The sequence below is a fragment of the Perognathus longimembris genome, chromosome 20 (assembly GCF_023159225.1).
Source record: "Perognathus longimembris pacificus isolate PPM17 chromosome 20, ASM2315922v1, whole genome shotgun sequence".
Taxonomy (NCBI): Eukaryota; Metazoa; Chordata; class Mammalia; order Rodentia; family Heteromyidae; genus Perognathus; species Perognathus longimembris.
Window position 1 is genome coordinate 25,845,423 of NC_063180.1, and position 17,340 is coordinate 25,862,762.

The window sequence follows — 17,340 nt, forward strand, 5'->3', positions numbered from 1 at the left end:
GAAGCCAGGGACAGTGCTCAGGTCCTAAGTTTAAGTTCCAGGACTGGAAAAAAAAAAAAGGAGAGCTGTAAGAACTCCATACTCTCTGTTCAATTTTTCTGTAAATCTAATAATGCCCAAGAAATAAAGCTTATTGAATAAAATAGTCATTTACTATAAAGGGACAAGACAAGTGGCCCTCAGACAGTTTAAATTACACAAATGACCTGTCTACCTCTGGCCTCTACTTGTCATTCAAGAATCAAAGACAGGTGAGTCTCAGTGTTGTATCTTCATGGGTTCCTGGGTAGATTATCTGAGGCTTTTAGGTCAAGCTTTCACTTCATTTAAGTTTTAGTATAAATGGGTAAGCCTTTTATCTCAGGTAAGACATGGCTTTTTTTGTTGTTGTTTTGTTTTTTGCCAGTCCCAGGGCTGGGGACCCAGGGCCTGACCACCATCCCTGGCTTCTTTTTACTCCAGGCTACTAGTACTCTACCTCTTGAGCCACAGTGCCACTTCTGGCCTTTTCCATTTATGTGGTGCTGAGGAATCGAACCCAGAGCTTCATGTATGCTAGGCAAGCGCTCTAGTGCTAAGCCACATTCCTAGCCCCTGTGATACTGTTTTGTAGGAAGCAAGAGATAGTACCACTGAAGGTGGTATGGGAAGACAAGAAAAGGTGCTAATTCTGGGGTTTGAACTCATATACACTTGCTAGCTTAAGTCCTCCAATCTTTCTATCTACCACTTCCTGCAGGAGGTTGTAACACCACACATGCTGGGTGATTGAGACAAGTTTCTCATAAACTTTATTTTTCTTGAGCTAGCCTTGAACTGTGATGCTTCTGATCTCTGCCTCCAAAGTAGCTGTGATTACAGGTGTGAACCATCATACCTGGCCCCAAATAAAGAGTGGCTGACAGTGTCCTTCCCTAGTGTGCTCCTAGGGTCTAAAAATGGCTTTATAAATGATAAAACAAGGGCTGGGACTGTGGCTTCGTGGTAGAGTGCTTGCCTAGCATGCTTAAAGGCCTGGGTTTGATTCCTCAGCACCACATAAACAAAAAAAGCTGTAAGGGTGCTGTGGCTCAAGTGGTAGTAGCCTTGAGCAAAAGAAGCCAAGGTCCTGAGTTCAAGCCCCAGGACTGAGAGAGAGAAAGAGAGACAGAGACAGAGACAAAGGTGGGTTTTTTTGTTGTTGTTGTTTTGGTTTTAACCCCCAGTTACTTGTTGTTTCACACACCTCTCAACCTTCATCCTGGGTCTCCCCTCTGCCCGGTGCTCTCTCCTCCATATGATTTCTGCTCACTCCTGATTCCTTCCATCTTTGTTGAGGTCAAATGTCATCTCACCAGAGAGGCCCCACTTCAAAGGTTTTGCTCCACTGATGGAATGTTCTAGAGCTATGCTGTCCAATATGGCAGCCACCACTCACATGGTATTTTTGGCACTTGACACAGTATTGTAAGGAAATGAGCTTTTTAATTTTATTCCATTTGAATTCTTTTAAAGTTACTAATTCTACATGTGGCCAGCCAATACCATACTGGACAGCAAAGCTCTAGAACATCCTATCACCACAAATAAAAAGATCCCATTGTGCAGAGAAGCTTTATAATTCTACTTCCTGTGGGGAGGTTTGGCTTCTTCCTCAGTTTCTGTAGTCTGTGCCTGCCAGAGAAAAGATAAGGCAGGGCGGCCATCATGGAAATCCATCTTCTCTTCTCTTTTCCACCCAGGTTCATGCATTTCTTGCTTGGCGATGTATGCGCCCCTATATCCTTCCCCATCCGATTTACCCAACCCACTGTTGAAAGCTCCCCCCCACCCCTGCACTTCACAGACAACCTCACTCCTGATTTTCACAAACTCACATTTATTCACAGACAGACAGAGGAATGAGGGACAGAGCTGTGCTCCCTGGGAATCCCCAGGGTCTGGCAGTTCCAAAGAGGTGATAGTGTCCAGTGTGTATAACGGGGGATGGGCTGGGTGAACCCCTAGTCTGCACCCCTCTGGTCAAGTGCCTGCCCCTCCTTTTCGGGGTCATCCTGCCTTCGACTCCCACTGGGGTGAGCCGTCCCTAACGCGAATCAGGGGTCTGGGGGTGGGAAATGGGGAGGGTGGTAGGTCCAGGCCTCCACTCCATAGTGTCAAGGGCTTGAGGGGTCGGCAGAGGAGGTCTCTAATTCGGCTGCCCTCCTCCTGGAAGGCCGGGGGAAGTGTGGGGTCAGGAAGCCAGGCTCCCCAGCCCCCGCAGGTGGGCTTTGCTGTCCACCTCTTCCTCCTCCATCTCAAAGGCTGAGTGGTCTTGGCTGTCAAAGCAGGAGGCGCTGAGGAAGACGGGGGGCAAGGGTGGAGACTGGGGTGGGGTCCCCGGGGAGGGCGGCTCTTCCTTGATGTGTGCGGGGGTCAGGGGGGACCCTTCGGTTTCCTGCTTAAGCAGCGGCAGCTGGGGCGAGGTCGCAGCCTGGGCCTGGAGCGCCTGCAGGGCCGCCGCCCTCTCCAGCTCGGCCCTCTCCAGCTCGGCGCGGTGGCATCGCTGGTGGCGCAGGAGGCTGTAGGCGCGGGAGAAGCGTCGCGGGCAGCGCGGGCAGGGGTGCGGGGCCGGGCCACCCGCGTGTACCTGCGCGTGGCGGGCCAGGTCGGCCAGGCGCTTGAACTCGCGCTGGCAGCGCACGCACTGGAAGGGGCGTGCCCCGGAATGGGTCACCCCGTGCTGCCGCAGGTGCGCCCGGCGCCGGAAGCCCTTGCCGCACTCGGGGCACCAGAAGCGGGGCTCTCCCGCGGGAGCCCGGGCCGGGCCGGCCTCTCCTCCGTTCTGCCCGCCTTCGCCACCCTGGGCAGCACCTTCGCCCCCCTCGGACCCCTTCCCTGAGTTCCGAGCCCCCGGGGCCTGGCCCGGCGGCGGGGCCAGCAGGCTGAGCGGGCCGTGGACGCGGCGGTGCTGGCGGAGGTAGGAAGCCAGGCGGAAGGCCAGGCCGCAGTCTGGACACACGAAGGGGCGGTCAGTGGAGTGGACCAGGCGGTGGCGCGACAGGGACCAGGGCCTGGCGAAGGCCTTGAGGCAGATGGAACACTGGTGGCGCTTGGGGCGCGGCGGGGGACCCCCGTCCGCCTCCGGGTCACCTTCAGGGCGCAAACACGGGTGAGCCTTGAGCTCGCCCTTGGTGGCGAAGGCCTCGCGGCAGCGGAGACACAGCAGCGTCCAGTCGGCCTGGAGCAGCACCTGCTTCTCCTCCTGCCGCCCGGCTGCCAGCGCCAGCTCAGCGCGCAGCTCGGCCGCCCCGGCCTCCGCCTCCTCCGCGCCGGGCTCCTGGGGCTCGGCGCTCGCGGGGGACGCGGGGGGCTCCGCAGGCTCGGGGGCGGCCGCAGAGGGCTGCCCGGCGTCGGCGTCGGCGTCGGCGTCGTCCTGGGGGCCTAGGCCTGGCTCAGCCTCGGCCTTCACCGCCCTCTCCATGGCCAGCTCCACCTCGCCGCCCGCGTGCTCCTGGGCCAGGTGGCGCCGGAGCTGCGCGGGCTCCGGGAAGGTGCGCGGGCAGGCGGCGCAGCGCAGGGGGGGCTGCGGCCCGTGGCCGCGCAGGTGGCGGGACAGGTGCGCCGGCCGGCGGAAGGCCTTGGGGCACAGCGGGCAGGCGTGGGGCCTGAGCCCCGAGTGGCTCAGCCGGTGCCGGGAGAGGTAGTAAGGGAAGCGGAAGAGGCGGCCGCAGGTGGGGCAGGGCAGTGGCGCCCGAGGAGCCCCGGCGCCCCCCCTGCCACGGCCACGGCCACGGCCACGGCCTCGGCCCCGGCCCCGGCCCCGGCCACGGTGTGGAGGACTGCCCTGGGCCGGTGGAGGGGGCTGCGGATCCATGCCTGCAGGGGGAGAGGGGGGAGGTGGGGAGGGTCGGGGGCAGAGATGAAGGGGGTGTCAGGAAGAGGGGTGGGGCCAGAGGCCCGGATGGAGAAGGACATGAGAAGCCAAGAAGTGGTCAGAGGTGGAGCAAGATCCGAGACAGAAGGGGGCAGAGGCAGGGACAGGAAGGGATGGAGAGAGAACCCAGGAGAGGGGGTGTGGGGGAGAGGGGGAGAGATGGAGAGGGACCGTGTTGAAGGAGCCAGGGGCAGCATGGTGCAGACATGGAAGCCATGCAAGGACAGGAGAGGCAGGCAAGCAGAGACACAGAGAACAAGACAGATACAGAAGAGGAGACACAGGGAGATAAAGTCAGCCAACTGCTTTCTCTCCAGGGTGCCAGGTTGAATGGTCTGGGAGAGGCTGGAAATCAGCCCAAGGGGCCCAGGTGGATCCTGAAAGCCAGGCGCCTATGGAGAAGGAGTGCTCAGATTCCTGGGTCTAAGGGAGGAGAGATGGGGCCTGGACCTCTGGGTGAGGGAGGGTGAGGGCATCTGGAGCCCTGGGTCTGAGAGAGGGGGCTGAGCTCTGGACTCCTAGGTTTCAGGAAGGAGGCTGGGTTTGGACCCCTGAATCCCAGGGAGGAAACTGGGGTCTGAACCCCCCCCCCCCCGGGTCTGAGGGAGGAGGCTGGGGGCTGGCCCATGGGTCTGAGGGAGGAAGACTGAGATCTGGACGCCTGAGTCTGAAGGAAGAGGACTGAAGACTGGATCCCCGGGTCTGAGAGAGGGGGCTGGGCTTTGGACATTTGGATCTAAAGGAAGAGGCTGGGATCTGGCCTCTGGGTCTGAGTGAAGGGGATTGGAGCCTGGACCCCTGGGTCTGAGGGAGGGGGCTGGGGCCTCCTCCCCTGGCTCTGAGGTAGGAGGCTGGGCATCCACCCCTGGGTCGGGACAGGATGGGGGACTTGGTTGGTCCGGGTGGAGGAGGGGCCGATGGAGAGGGTTGGGCTCCTAAGACAAGAGGAGGAGGGCTGGGGCCTGGCTGCAGGCCGTCCCCGGAGAGGAGGGGGCTGCAGGCTGGACCCCAGGCAGGTGTGATGGGGGCAGTGAGAGGCTGCCCAGGGTCGGGCCCTAAGCCGTGGAGGGTCCATCTGTCCTGGGCCCAGCTCTCGGCTTCCGCAGGCATGATCTGCAGAACTGAGGTCCAGGCCTTAGGGGTTTCCGCGCCAGGGGCCTGGGGCTCACTGGGAACGGTGGCCAGGCGCCCAGTCTTACCTCCGCCTCCTGCGCTCCTTTCTTCCTTCCCCGCGGCCGGCAGATCGCGGGCGGACGGTTGTGGCGGGGGAGGGAGGGAGGGAGGGGGCCGAGGGAGGTGGGGGAGGAGGAGGAGGCTGGGCGCAGTGTCACCGCCTAAGCCTTCCCCCCGGAAACCCTGCCTTTGGCCGGAGCCTAGAAGAGGAAAGACTGGCTGGGAAGCCGGAAGCAGAGGACTGGGAACCCGGGGTGGGGGGCAGGAGGGGATGAGGGTGGCGCGAGGAGAGGGAGGCGGGGCAGCTCCTGGGTGGGGGGTGGGGGCTGCTCCTCTAGGAGTCGGGAGGCAGGAGGGGCTGCAGCCAGGGGGCTGTGACTCCAGACACCTGCCTGCCCGCGTCCCCCGACACACTGACACATTCATTCCTCCAGCAAATACACGCTGACCAGGTCCTGCCCGTGCCAGGCCCTCCCTGTGCGGGGCCAGGGGGTCAGGGGGTGGGGAATGAATGAAGAGCCACCCCCCGCCCCCCGTGAAGGTATTCGAACACTGCAGGAGCTGGCTCCAGTCTCTTGACTGCCTGGGCAAGAGACTCTCTCCCTCCTCCGAGTCTCATTCCCCACCCTCTCTCCGGTCATCCCATGGCAAATCAGCGAATTTATTGAGTGCCTACTATGGGCTAGCTAGCTCTGTCCTTGGTGCTGGTGCCACAGTTGCAAAAAACGCAGGCCATGGGCCCTCCCCTTTGGGGGAGGTGCTGGAGGCAGGTGGACAGAGGGCTCAGCACTGGGGTCCAGTAGGGTGGGGAAGGAAGGGAAGTACTCTCACTCAGGGAACTGGACACTGGGGAATGCATGGGGTAGAAGCAGAGCCGAGCTGACACCAGGTGTGGAGATGGGGATGGAGAGGCCTCAGAAGTTTTCCTGGAGGTAACAATGCTTGCCCTGCAGCAGCCTGCAGGATGGAATCAGTGTGACCTCATCTTAAAACCAGCTGTGAGACAGAAAGGGCAAGCTGCAGGAATCTACCTGTACTCTGTGCTTGTTTTCCTCTGAGGTGAAGTTCATGCCAAACATTGTTGGCAAGAGAGTAGGCAAACAGTTCCTTTTATGCAGGCTTAGGGTGAGTAAGTTTTGGAACTACCTTAACAAGCCAGCAATTCTAGGAATTTATTCTTCAGACAGATGGGAAATGTGCAGAATGATGTTGGACACCTGGTCAGGACAGAGTAGAATCAAATATCTAACAGCCCATCAACTGGCCGCCTCACACCCATTATTCTAGCTACTCAGGAGGCTGAGATCTGAGGATCACAGTTCAAGCCAGCCCAAGCAGATTTTTTTTTTTTTTGCCAGTCCTGAGGCTTGAACTCAGGGCCTGGGCACTGTCCCTGAGGTTCTTTTGTTCAAGGCTAGCACTCTAACACTTGAGCCACAGAACCACTTCTGCCTTTTTCTGTTTATGTGGTGCTGAAGAATCGAACCCAGACAGAGCTTCATGCATGCTAGGCAAGCACTCTACCAGTAAGCCACATTCCCAGGCAGAAAAGTCCAGGCAGAAAAGACTCTTATTTCCAATTAACTGACAGAAAACCAGAAGTGGCGCTGTGGCTTAAAGTGGTAGAGCACAAGCCCTGAGCAAAAGGAGTTTCAGGGACACTGCCCAGGCCCTGAGTTCAAGCCTCATGACTGACAATAATAAAAAATAAACAAATATAAATATAAATAAAATAAAAGCCCATCAGTGAGAGAAGTGATGAAGTCATTTCTGACCCACCCAGTGGAATACCATGTGCCTATAAAAAAGAACGGAGAAGGGCACAGGGTAAAAACATGGACTGGGGGCTGGCAATGTGGCTTAATGGTAGAGTGCTTGTCTAGCATGCATGAAGCCTTGGGTTCGATTCTTCAGTACCACATAAACAGAAAAAGCCAGAAGTGGTGCTTTGGCTCCAGTGGTAGAGTGCTAACCTTGAGCAGGGCCCAGGCCCTGAGTTCAAACCCCAGTACTGGCAAAACAAACCAACACAGACTGCCTCCAAATGCTAACTGTGAAGAGAGGGGCAGGAAGAGTGAGAACACGCAGCCCTGGCTAACTCTCTGCCTGCTTCTCAGACAGAGGATCTGGAAGAAGAAAACAAACTGGCAGCATAGTCTCATTTCTATCACTGGGACCTGCTACCCTCCTCCTGTGCTTTTTAAGTCTGAAACCAGAGCATGTGTTGCATACCCAAACAGGTAAAAGGGAAATAAAGAAGAAGAGTGGAGCTTTTTTGCTCAAGGCTAGTGCTCTGCCACTTTAAGCCACAGCACCACTTTTGGTTTTTGAGTGGTTAATTGGAGATAAGAGTCTCACTGGGATTTTTTTTTTCTTTTTGGCCTAGGCTGGCATTGAACTGCAATCCTCAGATCTCAACCTTCTGAGTAGCTAGAATTATAGGCATGAGCCAACCAGCACCAGGCCAAACTCACAATCTTTCTATCTCAGCCTCCTTAGTGCTAGGAGTACAAGTGTGTACCACTGTGTATGGCTAAGTTACCATAATGCTTTTTTTTTTTTTTTTTTTTTTTTTGGCCAGTCCTGGGGCTTGGACTCAGGGCCTGAGCACTGTCCCTGGCTTCTTCTTGCTCAAGGCTAGCACTCTGCCACTTGAGCCACAGAACCACTTTTGGCCATTTTCTGTATATGTGGTGCTGGGGAATCGAACCTAGGGCCTCATGTATACAAGGCAAGCACTATTGCCACTAGGCCATATCCCCAGCTCAGCATAATGCTTTTAAGGTTCTTCATGTTATATATCATGTTTGGTGTTTCATTCCTCTTTATGACTGAATAATAATATTCCCTTATATGAGTAAACTATATTTATCTGTTGGATATTTGGGTTGTTTCTATATTTTGTCTATTGTGAATAGTGTTTTTTTTTATAAACATTAATGTAAAATAAGTGTTTAAACAGCTGCTTTGAATTAGTTGGGTGTGTTATTTTATCATTCATTTAATTGGTTTTCTTTCAAAAGAAAGAAATTGGGCTGGGAATATGGCCTAGTGGTAAAGTGCTCGCCTTGTATACATGAAGTCCTGGGTTCGATTCCTCAGCACCACATATATAGAAAAAAAGCCAGAAGTGGCGCTGTGGCTCAAGAGGTAGAGTGCTAGCCTTGAGCAAAAAGAAGCCAGGGACAGTGCTCAGGCCCTGAGTCCATGCCCCAGGACTGGCAACAAAAACAAAAACAAATAAAGAAATCAAAAGAAAGAAACTTAGAAACAGGCAGGACTGGAAAGACAAATTCAAACAGGGAGCCTAAGTAGGTGGTGGTGTGGAAGGGATCTGGGGGCTTGGGTTAAGTGACCAGAGCATCAGAGAGAGGCCAAAGCCCCAGGCAGGTGGCTGTACAGAATCTCTCAACCCAGGCTGAGCTTGGAGTCATTCCTAGGGCACCAAGAAGCTATTTGAAAGGGCTTAAAATGGGAGTCATATGAGCAGATTAGCATTTTAGAAAAATTCCCGTAGGAGGACCTGGGAATATGGCCTAGTGGCAAGAGTGCTTGCCTCCTACTCATGAAGCTCTCGGTTCGATTCCCCAGCACCACATATATGGAAAATGGCCAGAAGGGGCGCTGTGGCTCAGGTGGCAGAGTGCTAGCCTGGAGCAGGAAGAAGCCAGGGATGGTGCTCAGGCCCTGAGTCCAAGGCCCAGGACTGGCCAAAAAAGAAAAAAAATTCCCATAGGACCTGCACATAGAGGCGGGAAGTGATGATGAGAACAGACCCAGGCCAGAGAGGAAGGTCCAGTCCCAGTGCTAGGGGCCCTAGTCCCTCTCCAGCGCTGGCAGGGGCAGGCCCTGGTGCTGGTTGGCTCAAAGATGCCCTCCTGGATGCCACTGCTTCCTCATTGGCCCCACTGCTTGCTTCTTTCCTTCCATCCCCTGAGACACCTGTCTCATCCATCCTCTCTGAAATGCACCAGGCCCCCTTGAGACCACCCTATGTTATAGCCAGGGGTCATAGCCTAGCCACTCACTTCCTATAACACCCTATCACCTCCAAAGTTCATGACAAATGAAATCACCTACATTTCCTTCCACCCTTTTCCCCACCTCCATTGTGTACATGCCTGAATATAAACTCCCACACAGGCTGGGATAATCTATTTTGCTCACCATAGGATCCAAGGTGAGAGTGTAATAATGAATGCCATGGAGGAATTAGTACTCAGCTCACACATGCAATCAATTATAAGGAGCCTATCTTTCATCTGATGGGCTGGCCCTGAGGGCCTGCAGAGCTGGAGAAAGCAAAGTATAAGGTGCCTGGCCTCTTTTAGGTCCAGTGGGAAATGGTTTTGTTGCCAAGAGGTGTGTCCTATGGGGTTTATTGTGGTTCCTAAAGGGCAGGTCTAATTTCTGTCAGTTGGAGACAGACCTGTACCTTAATATATTAAGATACATCAGAGAGGTCTGGGCCTAGAGGTAGAGTGCTTGCCTAGCATGCATGAAGCCCTGGGTTCGATTCTTCAGCACCACATATATAGAGAAGCCAGAAGTGGCACTGTGGCTCAAGTAGCAGAGTGCTGGCCTTGAGCAAAAAGAAGCCAGGGACAGTGCTCAGGCCCTGAGTTCAGGCCTCAGGACTGGAAAAAAAAAAAAAAAGATACATTAAAGATATAGGGTCATTGGGGGCTGGGGATATGGCCTAGTGGCAAGAGCGCTTGCCTCGTATACTTGAAGCCCTGGGTTTGATTCCCCAGCACCACATATACAGAAAATGGCCAGAAGTGGCGCTGTGACTCAAGTGGCAGAGTGCTAGCCTTGAGCAAAAAGAAACCAGGGACAGTGCTCAGGCCCTGAGTCCAAGGCCCAGGACTGGCAAAAAAAAAAAAAAGATATAGGATCAGACACAACTGGCTCATGCCTGTAATTCTAGCTACTCAGGTTGCTGAGATCTAAGGATTGCCATTCAAAGTTCATGCGACTCTTATCTCCAATGAACCACCAGAAAACCAGAGTGGAGCTGTGGCTCAAAGTGGCAGAGCATTAGCCTTGAGCATAGCACCCAGGCCCTGAGCTCAAGCCCCACAACTGACCAAAATCGGGTGGGGGGGGGGACACAAAGATGTGGGGTTCCATTTAGATGAGACTTAACTGTTTTTGATCTAAAAGACTCTGAACATTTCTGGTGTGAGTCCTTGTATTGATTTTATCTGGGGGACCTCCAGTCAGGCACTATGGTGCACCCTTGTAATCCTAGCACTTGGAAGGCTGAGGCAGGAGAACCACAGTTCAAGTCCAGTCTGAACTACGAGACTCTGCTTCACAAAAGAAGTAAAGGAAGTATATACTAAATCTCCAGGGACCACAACTGTATTTTTGTATCCCAAGCTATTTTCATATGTGTGTCAGTGTATTATCTCACAAAAAGCTTTTATAACCTAAAAAGAAAAAAGTCTCTGGGGGATGAGGGGGTAGTGCCCACCCCCTGGAGCCCAGGATCAGTGACACAATAGTGATTGGCAGGACAAGGTTTATTGGGACGGACAAGGAGGCAAGGTGAGGTGAGGTCTAGGCTCATGGGGGAATGTCCTAGCCATGTCCCATTTATCCTTGGGCTTGGGAGGAACATGGAGAGACAAACTGACAGAGATGAGGAAAGACAGACAGGTGCTACAGATGTGGAGGGAAACCCAGTTCCCACCACCTCCAGGAGAGGGGGCTACAGGATGGGGAGTGCTGTGGATGGTGGCTATCCCACGCGTACAGGGGGAGGGAGAGTGAGTCTGGCCTATTTGCTCTAAGAGGATGCCAGTCCATGGTGGGGTGGGGGTGGGGGATTCAGGACCAGTCTATTCTGCTCCAGGGTGAGGGGTGGGGAAGGCCGGAAAGGGTCGATCCATTCCATTCGCAGGGGGAAGAGCCTAATTGGAGGGTGAGGAGGTCAAGGGCAGGGGCACCTACCTGGTCCTTTCAGCATAGGACATGGAATGGGGGAAAGGCAGATTTCGGCTATATCCATTTTCTGGGGTCACCAATAACTGGCGGACAGTCTGGAGGGGATGCAGAAACATTGGGGGATATGATTCCCGCCAAGTTCCCCAGATTATTGGGAATGATGGCTCTCAGGAAAGAGCCCCTCAGACGAGGGGTACACATGGAGACCCGTTTCTCATTCCTAGGTCCCCACATCTTAGATGCCTGATGATTTGGGGGTTCCCACACATATTCCAGGGGGGGTGTCTCTAGCTGTAGTCTCTGTAGATTTCAGCACCCGCTGATGTGGTCCTTGGATTCCCTGGCTGAGGCTCAGCTACCTTGTGGTCCCCAAGGTCAGGGCGCAGGTGGGCTGGGGTGGCCCCGCCTCTCCAGGCTGAGGTTTTCTTCTCCACGGCCTGGATGCACGGGCTGGGGGCCTGGCTTCACCGGGTCCCTTGGGCGGGCGGACAGGCCAGTAGGCCTGTCAGTCCATGCCCCGGTGCAGCTTCAGGTGGCGGGAGAGGTTGCTGAGCGTGATGAAGCCCTTGCCGCAGATGTGGCAGGGGAAGGGCCGCTCAGGGCCGTGCAGCAGGCGGTGGCGCTTGAGGTAGCACTCGTGGCGGAAGAACTTTCCACACTCCAGGCAGGGGAAGGGCTTCTCCCCGGTGTGCACCAGCACGTGCCGCTCCAGGTCTCGTGGGGAGCGGAACAGCTTCTCGCACTCGGAGCAGCCGAAGATCTTCTTGGTGCTGCGGCCCGTGCTGGGTGCAGGCTCCCCAGGCATGGATGGGCCCTCGGCGGCTGCGGCCGCTGCCTCCACACCACCCTCACCGTGGCTCACCCGGCGGTGCTCCTCCAGGGCGGCCAGGCCCGCGTACAGCTCCCCGCAGTGCCCACAGCCGTAGGTGGCAGGTCCGGCGTGCGCCTCCAGGTGCCCTGCCAGGGCGGCAGCCGCGGCGAAGAAGGTCCCGCAGTCACACTGGTACAGGGTGTCCTCCAAGGGCTCGGCCGCTGGGGCCTCGGCGACGCCGTCGGGGAGCAGGGTCCCCAGTTCAGCCAGGCCGCTGCCAGGGGGCTCGAGAAGCAGGGGGCTGCCCCACGCTGCGGAGGGGGCTGCGCCCATGCCCGGGCCCTCGCTGGAGCCCTCCAGCTCTGCGCCCTCCAGCTCTGCGCCCTCCAGCTCTGCACCCTCCAGCCCTGCGCCTTCCAGCCCTACGCCCTCCGGCCCCATTCCCTCTGGCCCCACGCCCTCCAGCCCTGCACCCCAGACGTGCCCGGGGGGTGGCCCGGCGCCCTGCAGGTCGTGAGTGAGCTTGTGCCGCTCCAGCAGCGCGAGCGCATTGAAGTCGCGCTCGCAGCGCGGGCACTTGAAGGGCTTCACGTCGGTGTGCGCCGCCCAGTGCGCAGCCAGCTCGCGGCCATGGTCGAAGCGCCGGGCACAGGCGCCGCAGGCAAACGGGGGAAGGGATGCGGCGGCTGCGGCGGCGGCCTCCGCCAGGCCCCAGCTGGCTGGACCTGTGACCTCCGGGGCGTCCCCACTGCCCGCTGCGGCGCTCCCCGTGCCCCCGCACACAGAGCAGGGCCCCGTGTTGCAGCAGACGGCGCAGGGGGCGCCCAGGGCCGGCAGGCTGGAGCTGGGCTGCAGCGGGGGGCGCAGTGGGGCTGGGAGCACGCTGCGGTGCTGGCGCTTCAGGTGGCGGCCCAGGCTGGAGCGCGAGGAGAAGCGCAGCTCGCAGACCAGGCAGCAGTAGGGCTTCTCGCCGGTGTGGACGACCTGCGGCCCAAGCAAGAGCACCATCAGGGCTGGGGTTCAGAGAAAACTGCCCTGCCCCCAGCCCTGCCCAGGCCCACAAGCAAGGCCTCATCCCTCATACCTGGAATCTGTTCTAGGTGGTGCCCTGGCCCCTGGAGCTGTAAAACTTCTGGGCAAGTCTTACTCCTTTTCAACTCCCTGAAACTCCCCTACCCCCATGTGCTGGAAGTCTGCAGCTCAAATCCCAGATCTCAAGGAAGTGCCCTTCTGGCCCCTGGACTCAGCCTTTTCTCCCCTCTCTCTTGGCTTCCCCAGCTACCCCCAGATCCTGAGGCTTGAACCCAGGGCCTGGGCACTGTCCCTGAGCTCTTTTTTGCTCAGGTGGTAAGCATTTTACCACTCGAGCCACAGCACCATTTCCTATTGGAGGTAGGAGTTTCCTGCTTTTAACTGTGATCCTCAGATCTCAGCCTCCCGAGTAGCTAGGATGACAGGAGTGAACCAACAACACCCAGTTTGCCTTGGCTTTTTGGCAGTACTGGAGTCTGAACTCAGGGCCTTGCTCTTGCTTGACAGGTGCTCTACCATTTGAGTCAGTCCAGCTCTTTTTAGTGCTGTTTTTCTTTTCTGTTTATTTTCCCTTCCTTTCTTTTTTTGCCAGTCCTGAGGCTTGAACTCAGGGACTGGGCACTATACCTGAGCTTCTTTTGCTCAAGACTAGCATTCTATCACTTGAGCTTCAGTGCCACTTCCGGCTTTTTCCATCTATGTGGTACTGAGGAATGAAACCCACAGCTTCATGCGTACTAGGCAAGCACTCTAGCACTAAGACATACTCCCAGCACTCAGTGCTAGTTATTCTTGAGGGAAGATCTCCCATTATGTTCATACCTGGGCTGTGATTCTCCTTCATGTGCTTGCTCTCTAGCTAACAGGCGTACCTACTGGTTGAGATGACTTTTCCTGGGCAGGCCTAGAACTGTTATTCCTTGATCTCTGCCTCCCAAGCAGGTAATATTACAAGCTGAAGACAGGCCATTCATAGTGCTGCTTGGTACTCTCAGCCTCAACAAAGTCTCCCATTAAGCCTTAGACACATCAATCTCCTTCCCATTTCATGACCTTAGCACTTGTTCTTTCTGCTTGCATTGGCCTTCCTACATGGACTTCTTAGCCCAAATGAAACCCTTCCCTGATTATCCCTAAGGTCAAAAGTGACATATAACTCTCCCCACTTTCCTCCTACACATTGATATGAAATCCTAAAGAAATTTCCTGTCTGAGGGCTGGGAATGTGGCTTAGAGACAGAGTGCTCACCTTGCATACATGAAGCCTGGGTTCCATTCCTCTGCACCACATCAACAGAAAAAGCCAGAAGCGGCGCTGTGGCTCAAGAGGTAGAGTGCGGGCTGGGGATATGGCCTAGTGGCAAGAGTGCCTGTCTCATATACATGAGGCCCTGGGTTCGATTCCCCAGCACCACATATACAGAAAATGGCCAGAAGTGGCACTGTGGCTCAAGTGGCAGAGTGCTAGCCTTGAGCAAAAAAGAAGCCAGGGATGGTCCTCAGGCCCTGAGTCCAAGCCCCAGGACTGGCCAAAAAAAAAGAAAAAAAGAGGTAGAGTGCTAGCCTTGAGCAAAAAGGAAGCCAGAGACAGTGTCCAGGCCCTGAGTCCAAGCCCAAGGACTGGCAAAAAAAGAAAGAAAGAAAGAAAGAAAGAAAGAAAAAGAATTTTCCTGTCTGTGATATTGCTTTATCCTATCCAAAGGAATGCAAGTTCCTTGAAAGCAGCCCTGGGCAGAACACGTTCAGAACCGGAAGGCATCAGATGACAGGAGGCACACTTAGGTTGGCAAGGTTACTAAGCTCATTCACCTGTCTGGAAGTGATGAAAGGGAAGTGTACCTTCATCTGAGCTATGGGTAAAAGGCAGAGTTTTTGCAAAGGGAGCAGGCAGGTGAGTGGGGTGGAGCACCAGGGTAGGGGCTATTTCCCACCCCAGAAACTCACCTGATGGTGCAGCAGGCCTGTGGAGTCCCGGAAGCCCTTGGGGCAGGCAGAGCAGCGATAGGGCCTCTCCCCGGTGTGGGAGCGCAGGTGGTTGGCCAGGTTGAAGCTGTGCTTGAAGCCCTTACCGCAGCGCGGACACGCATAGGGCTTGAGTGCTGTGTGACGGGCGAAGTGGCGACGCAGGTCTGAGCGGTAGCGGAAGCTTTTGCCACATTCACTGCAGTGAAATGGGACCCGAGGGGTGGCTGCAGGGGGTGCTGGTGCAGGAGCAGACACTGCATCAGGGATCGGGGACGGGGGTGCTGGCGGCTGGGCTTCGTCCATGGCGGCAGGGTTAACAGTAGCAGTGGTGGACGTGCTTTCTGGAGTAGGGAGACACAAGAGGGGGTGAGGGGGCGCTCACTTCTCACTCACCAGATTGGCCCTACCCCACCCTGGTGCTCAAAACCTGGTCCCTGGAAAGGCCCTTCCACCCAAAGCCCCACCCACACGGTCAAGCCCCCACTCACTGGACTTTAAGGACCAGTCCCCCCATCACAAACCTTCCCATTCAATTCCAAGTTCTTCACTAATGAAATCTCTCCAAGCCCCGCCCATATGGGTAAGGGCCGCCTACTCCTTTCTGAGCCTCCTCCGTCCCGGCCCCCCCCCCCCCCACGGTTTCCTAACCCCAGTATTTCTTTCATGCCTCTTTCCCTCCAAAAGTCAGGAGGACAAAGATCTGGGGCGCGATACACTTGGAAGCACCATGCTTCCAAGGAGGCCAGAACCAGCCTAGTAACCACAGGCAAAACGGATGGCAACTGTTTCACCTGAAAAAGGAGAATGATGATACTAGTAACTGCTTCAGGAAAGCGAGCCATGTGTGCTACTTGCTTACCTGAGTCACTGCGTTAAAAGACTGAGCAGGTGAGCTAGCCGGACCACCCTCTATTTTCCCTTTAGTCCACCGTGCTTTCCAAGCTACTGAAATTTCACCGGGTCCTCACATGGCCGCGAAGGCCTGTTTCCAATTCCCACACTATTTTCCCATCTTTCCTAAGACCGCCTCCACGCACACTCCTTGTCATCTTCTCCGCCCTGTCCCAGCCCGCTACTAAGCCCCCTCCAAACTCTTCCACATTCACTGCAAAAAGCCCATAGTTCCACCAAACCCCGCCAAATTCCACCCCTCCATCCGGGCCCCCTTCCTAAGCGTACTCATAAGCCCCACCCCTTCGACTCCAGGCTCCTCCCACCTACCCTCTCGGGACCCCATTTGCTGAGTGAGGCTCAAATGGAGGAAAGATGGAAGCTCCATCTCTCATCCTGGATCCTCCCACTGTTCACCGTCAAACCACGCCCCCTCCCGAGCCCAACCCCTTGAATTCGAATTCACCTCTCCCATTTTTAATACCCACAGCTCCTCGCCCTCCATCAGGCCCCGCCCACTCCCCGCAAGCCCCGCCCGGTAGGCTCCTCATGGTCCTGGCTCCGCCCCAACAATCAGAAGCCCCGCCCCTCCCATTCTGCCAGGAAAGTGCCCCCCCCCACACACTCTCGACCAGGCTGCCCGCGGTACCCAGACCCCGAAAACGGGGTTCCCTCCCTCTCCCCCTCGCCCTCCAATGTGCTGCCCCCGTTGCCCGGGGCACGGGCAGGTCAGGTGGCGCAGGGCCGGGCGAGTCCACCTCCAGTGTGCGCGGCGGAGGTCCAGGAGACCAGGCACGGCCCCGGGAAGCCAGGGAAGTCAGTCAGCTTTCCTCTTTAATTACTTACACCTCCCTCTGGGCGCCGACATTTTGGGCAGCAGGGGCAGCGTCACTTCCACCCGGGGGGCCCCTCGACTTCCGCCTCGGTTCTCTCCTTTTCCCCTCCTTGTTCTCCCGCTCCTCACCCCGCCTTCTCCCGCCCTCCCGGCGCCCGCTTCCACCCCACACCGCCCCCCTCTCCCTCTTCCCCTTCCTTTTCCCAGCGCTTGAGGTTAAAGAAGCCAGCCTGGCGCCATCATGGGTGAGGGCACGGGGAAGGGCGGGGTACCGGGCCACCCCGGCTCCGGCAGACGCCGGCGCCAGCAGGTGTTAGTGTAACGGTGAGACGTGACTCCCTCGACCCAGCTCTGCCGCTTCCTGGGTGCCAGGTTGAATCGCATTAGAAAAAAAAAAAAACAACAGAAAGAAACCGAGTGCTCCAAGTGCAAGAGAGAGAGAAAAGACCAGGCACCATCTTACCACTTGGCCTGCTTGGACTTTGAAGGCACCAGGCGCCATGTTAACTACGGGCACTAAGCAGACATTTCCCGCTTCTCAGCTATTCGGTCCCTGTCCTGGATTGGGTCCCCGGCTGGGGCTTTGCGGGAGGAAAGTCACCTCCATGTGGTTGGGGACGTCGAGGGCCACATCCTGCGGGGGCGAACAAGGGCCAGAGATGCGCAGGCGCGATGGCCTGCGGGCGGGCCCGGTGCTTAGGACCCAGCGATTCCCCTTTGTTCCCCGCGGTTGTGCTCCCAGGGGCGGGCCCGCGCTCCCCCGCCCCGCCGCGCCCTGCCCCGCCC

The 17,340-nt window shown here is 56.5% G+C and overlaps 2 protein-coding genes across 3 annotated transcripts; both read right to left on the reverse strand.

The window, feature by feature from the left end:
• Positions 1–1,857: 1,857 nt before the first annotated feature.
• Positions 1,858–5,157, reverse strand: Znf579 (zinc finger protein 579). The gene is made up of 2 exons (XM_048329733.1): positions 5,095–5,157; positions 1,858–3,837 (listed from the first exon to the last, which is right to left on the reverse strand). The coding sequence occupies exon 2, from the start codon at positions 3,833–3,835 to the stop codon at positions 2,213–2,215; it is 1,623 nt and encodes a 540-aa protein (XP_048185690.1). The 5' UTR covers positions 3,836–3,837; positions 5,095–5,157; the 3' UTR covers positions 1,858–2,212.
• A 5,431-nt stretch (positions 5,158–10,588) lies between these two features.
• Fiz1 (FLT3 interacting zinc finger 1) lies at positions 10,589–17,292 on the reverse strand. 2 transcript variants are annotated; one of them, XM_048369537.1, is made up of 3 exons: positions 17,018–17,292; positions 14,808–15,169; positions 10,589–12,815 (listed from the first exon to the last, which is right to left on the reverse strand). In XM_048369537.1, exons 2-3 carry the CDS (start codon positions 15,129–15,131, stop codon positions 11,526–11,528), a joined length of 1,614 nt encoding a protein of 537 aa, XP_048225494.1. In that variant the 5' UTR covers positions 15,132–15,169; positions 17,018–17,292; the 3' UTR covers positions 10,589–11,525. The 2 variants fall into 2 exon arrangements, with proteins under 2 accessions (XP_048225494.1, XP_048225495.1); XM_048369538.1 differs by lacking the exon at positions 17,018–17,292 and adding an exon at positions 16,566–16,698.
• Between the last annotated feature and the right edge of the window lie 48 nt (positions 17,293–17,340).

Bases quoted from the DNA above. Each gene is read 5' to 3' on its own strand.
- Fiz1 (XM_048369537.1), bottom strand. From the start codon at position 15,131: ATGGACGAAGCCCAGCCGCCAGCACCCCCGTCCCCGATCCCTGATGCA. The intron at 12,816-14,807 runs GTGAGTTTCTGG...CTTGGGCCGCAG, and splicing joins CAGGCCTGCTGCACCATCAG to GTCGTCCACACCGGCGAGAA.
- Znf579 (XM_048329733.1), bottom strand. From the start codon at position 3,835: ATGGATCCGCAGCCCCCTCCACCGGCCCAGGGCAGTCCTCCACACCGT.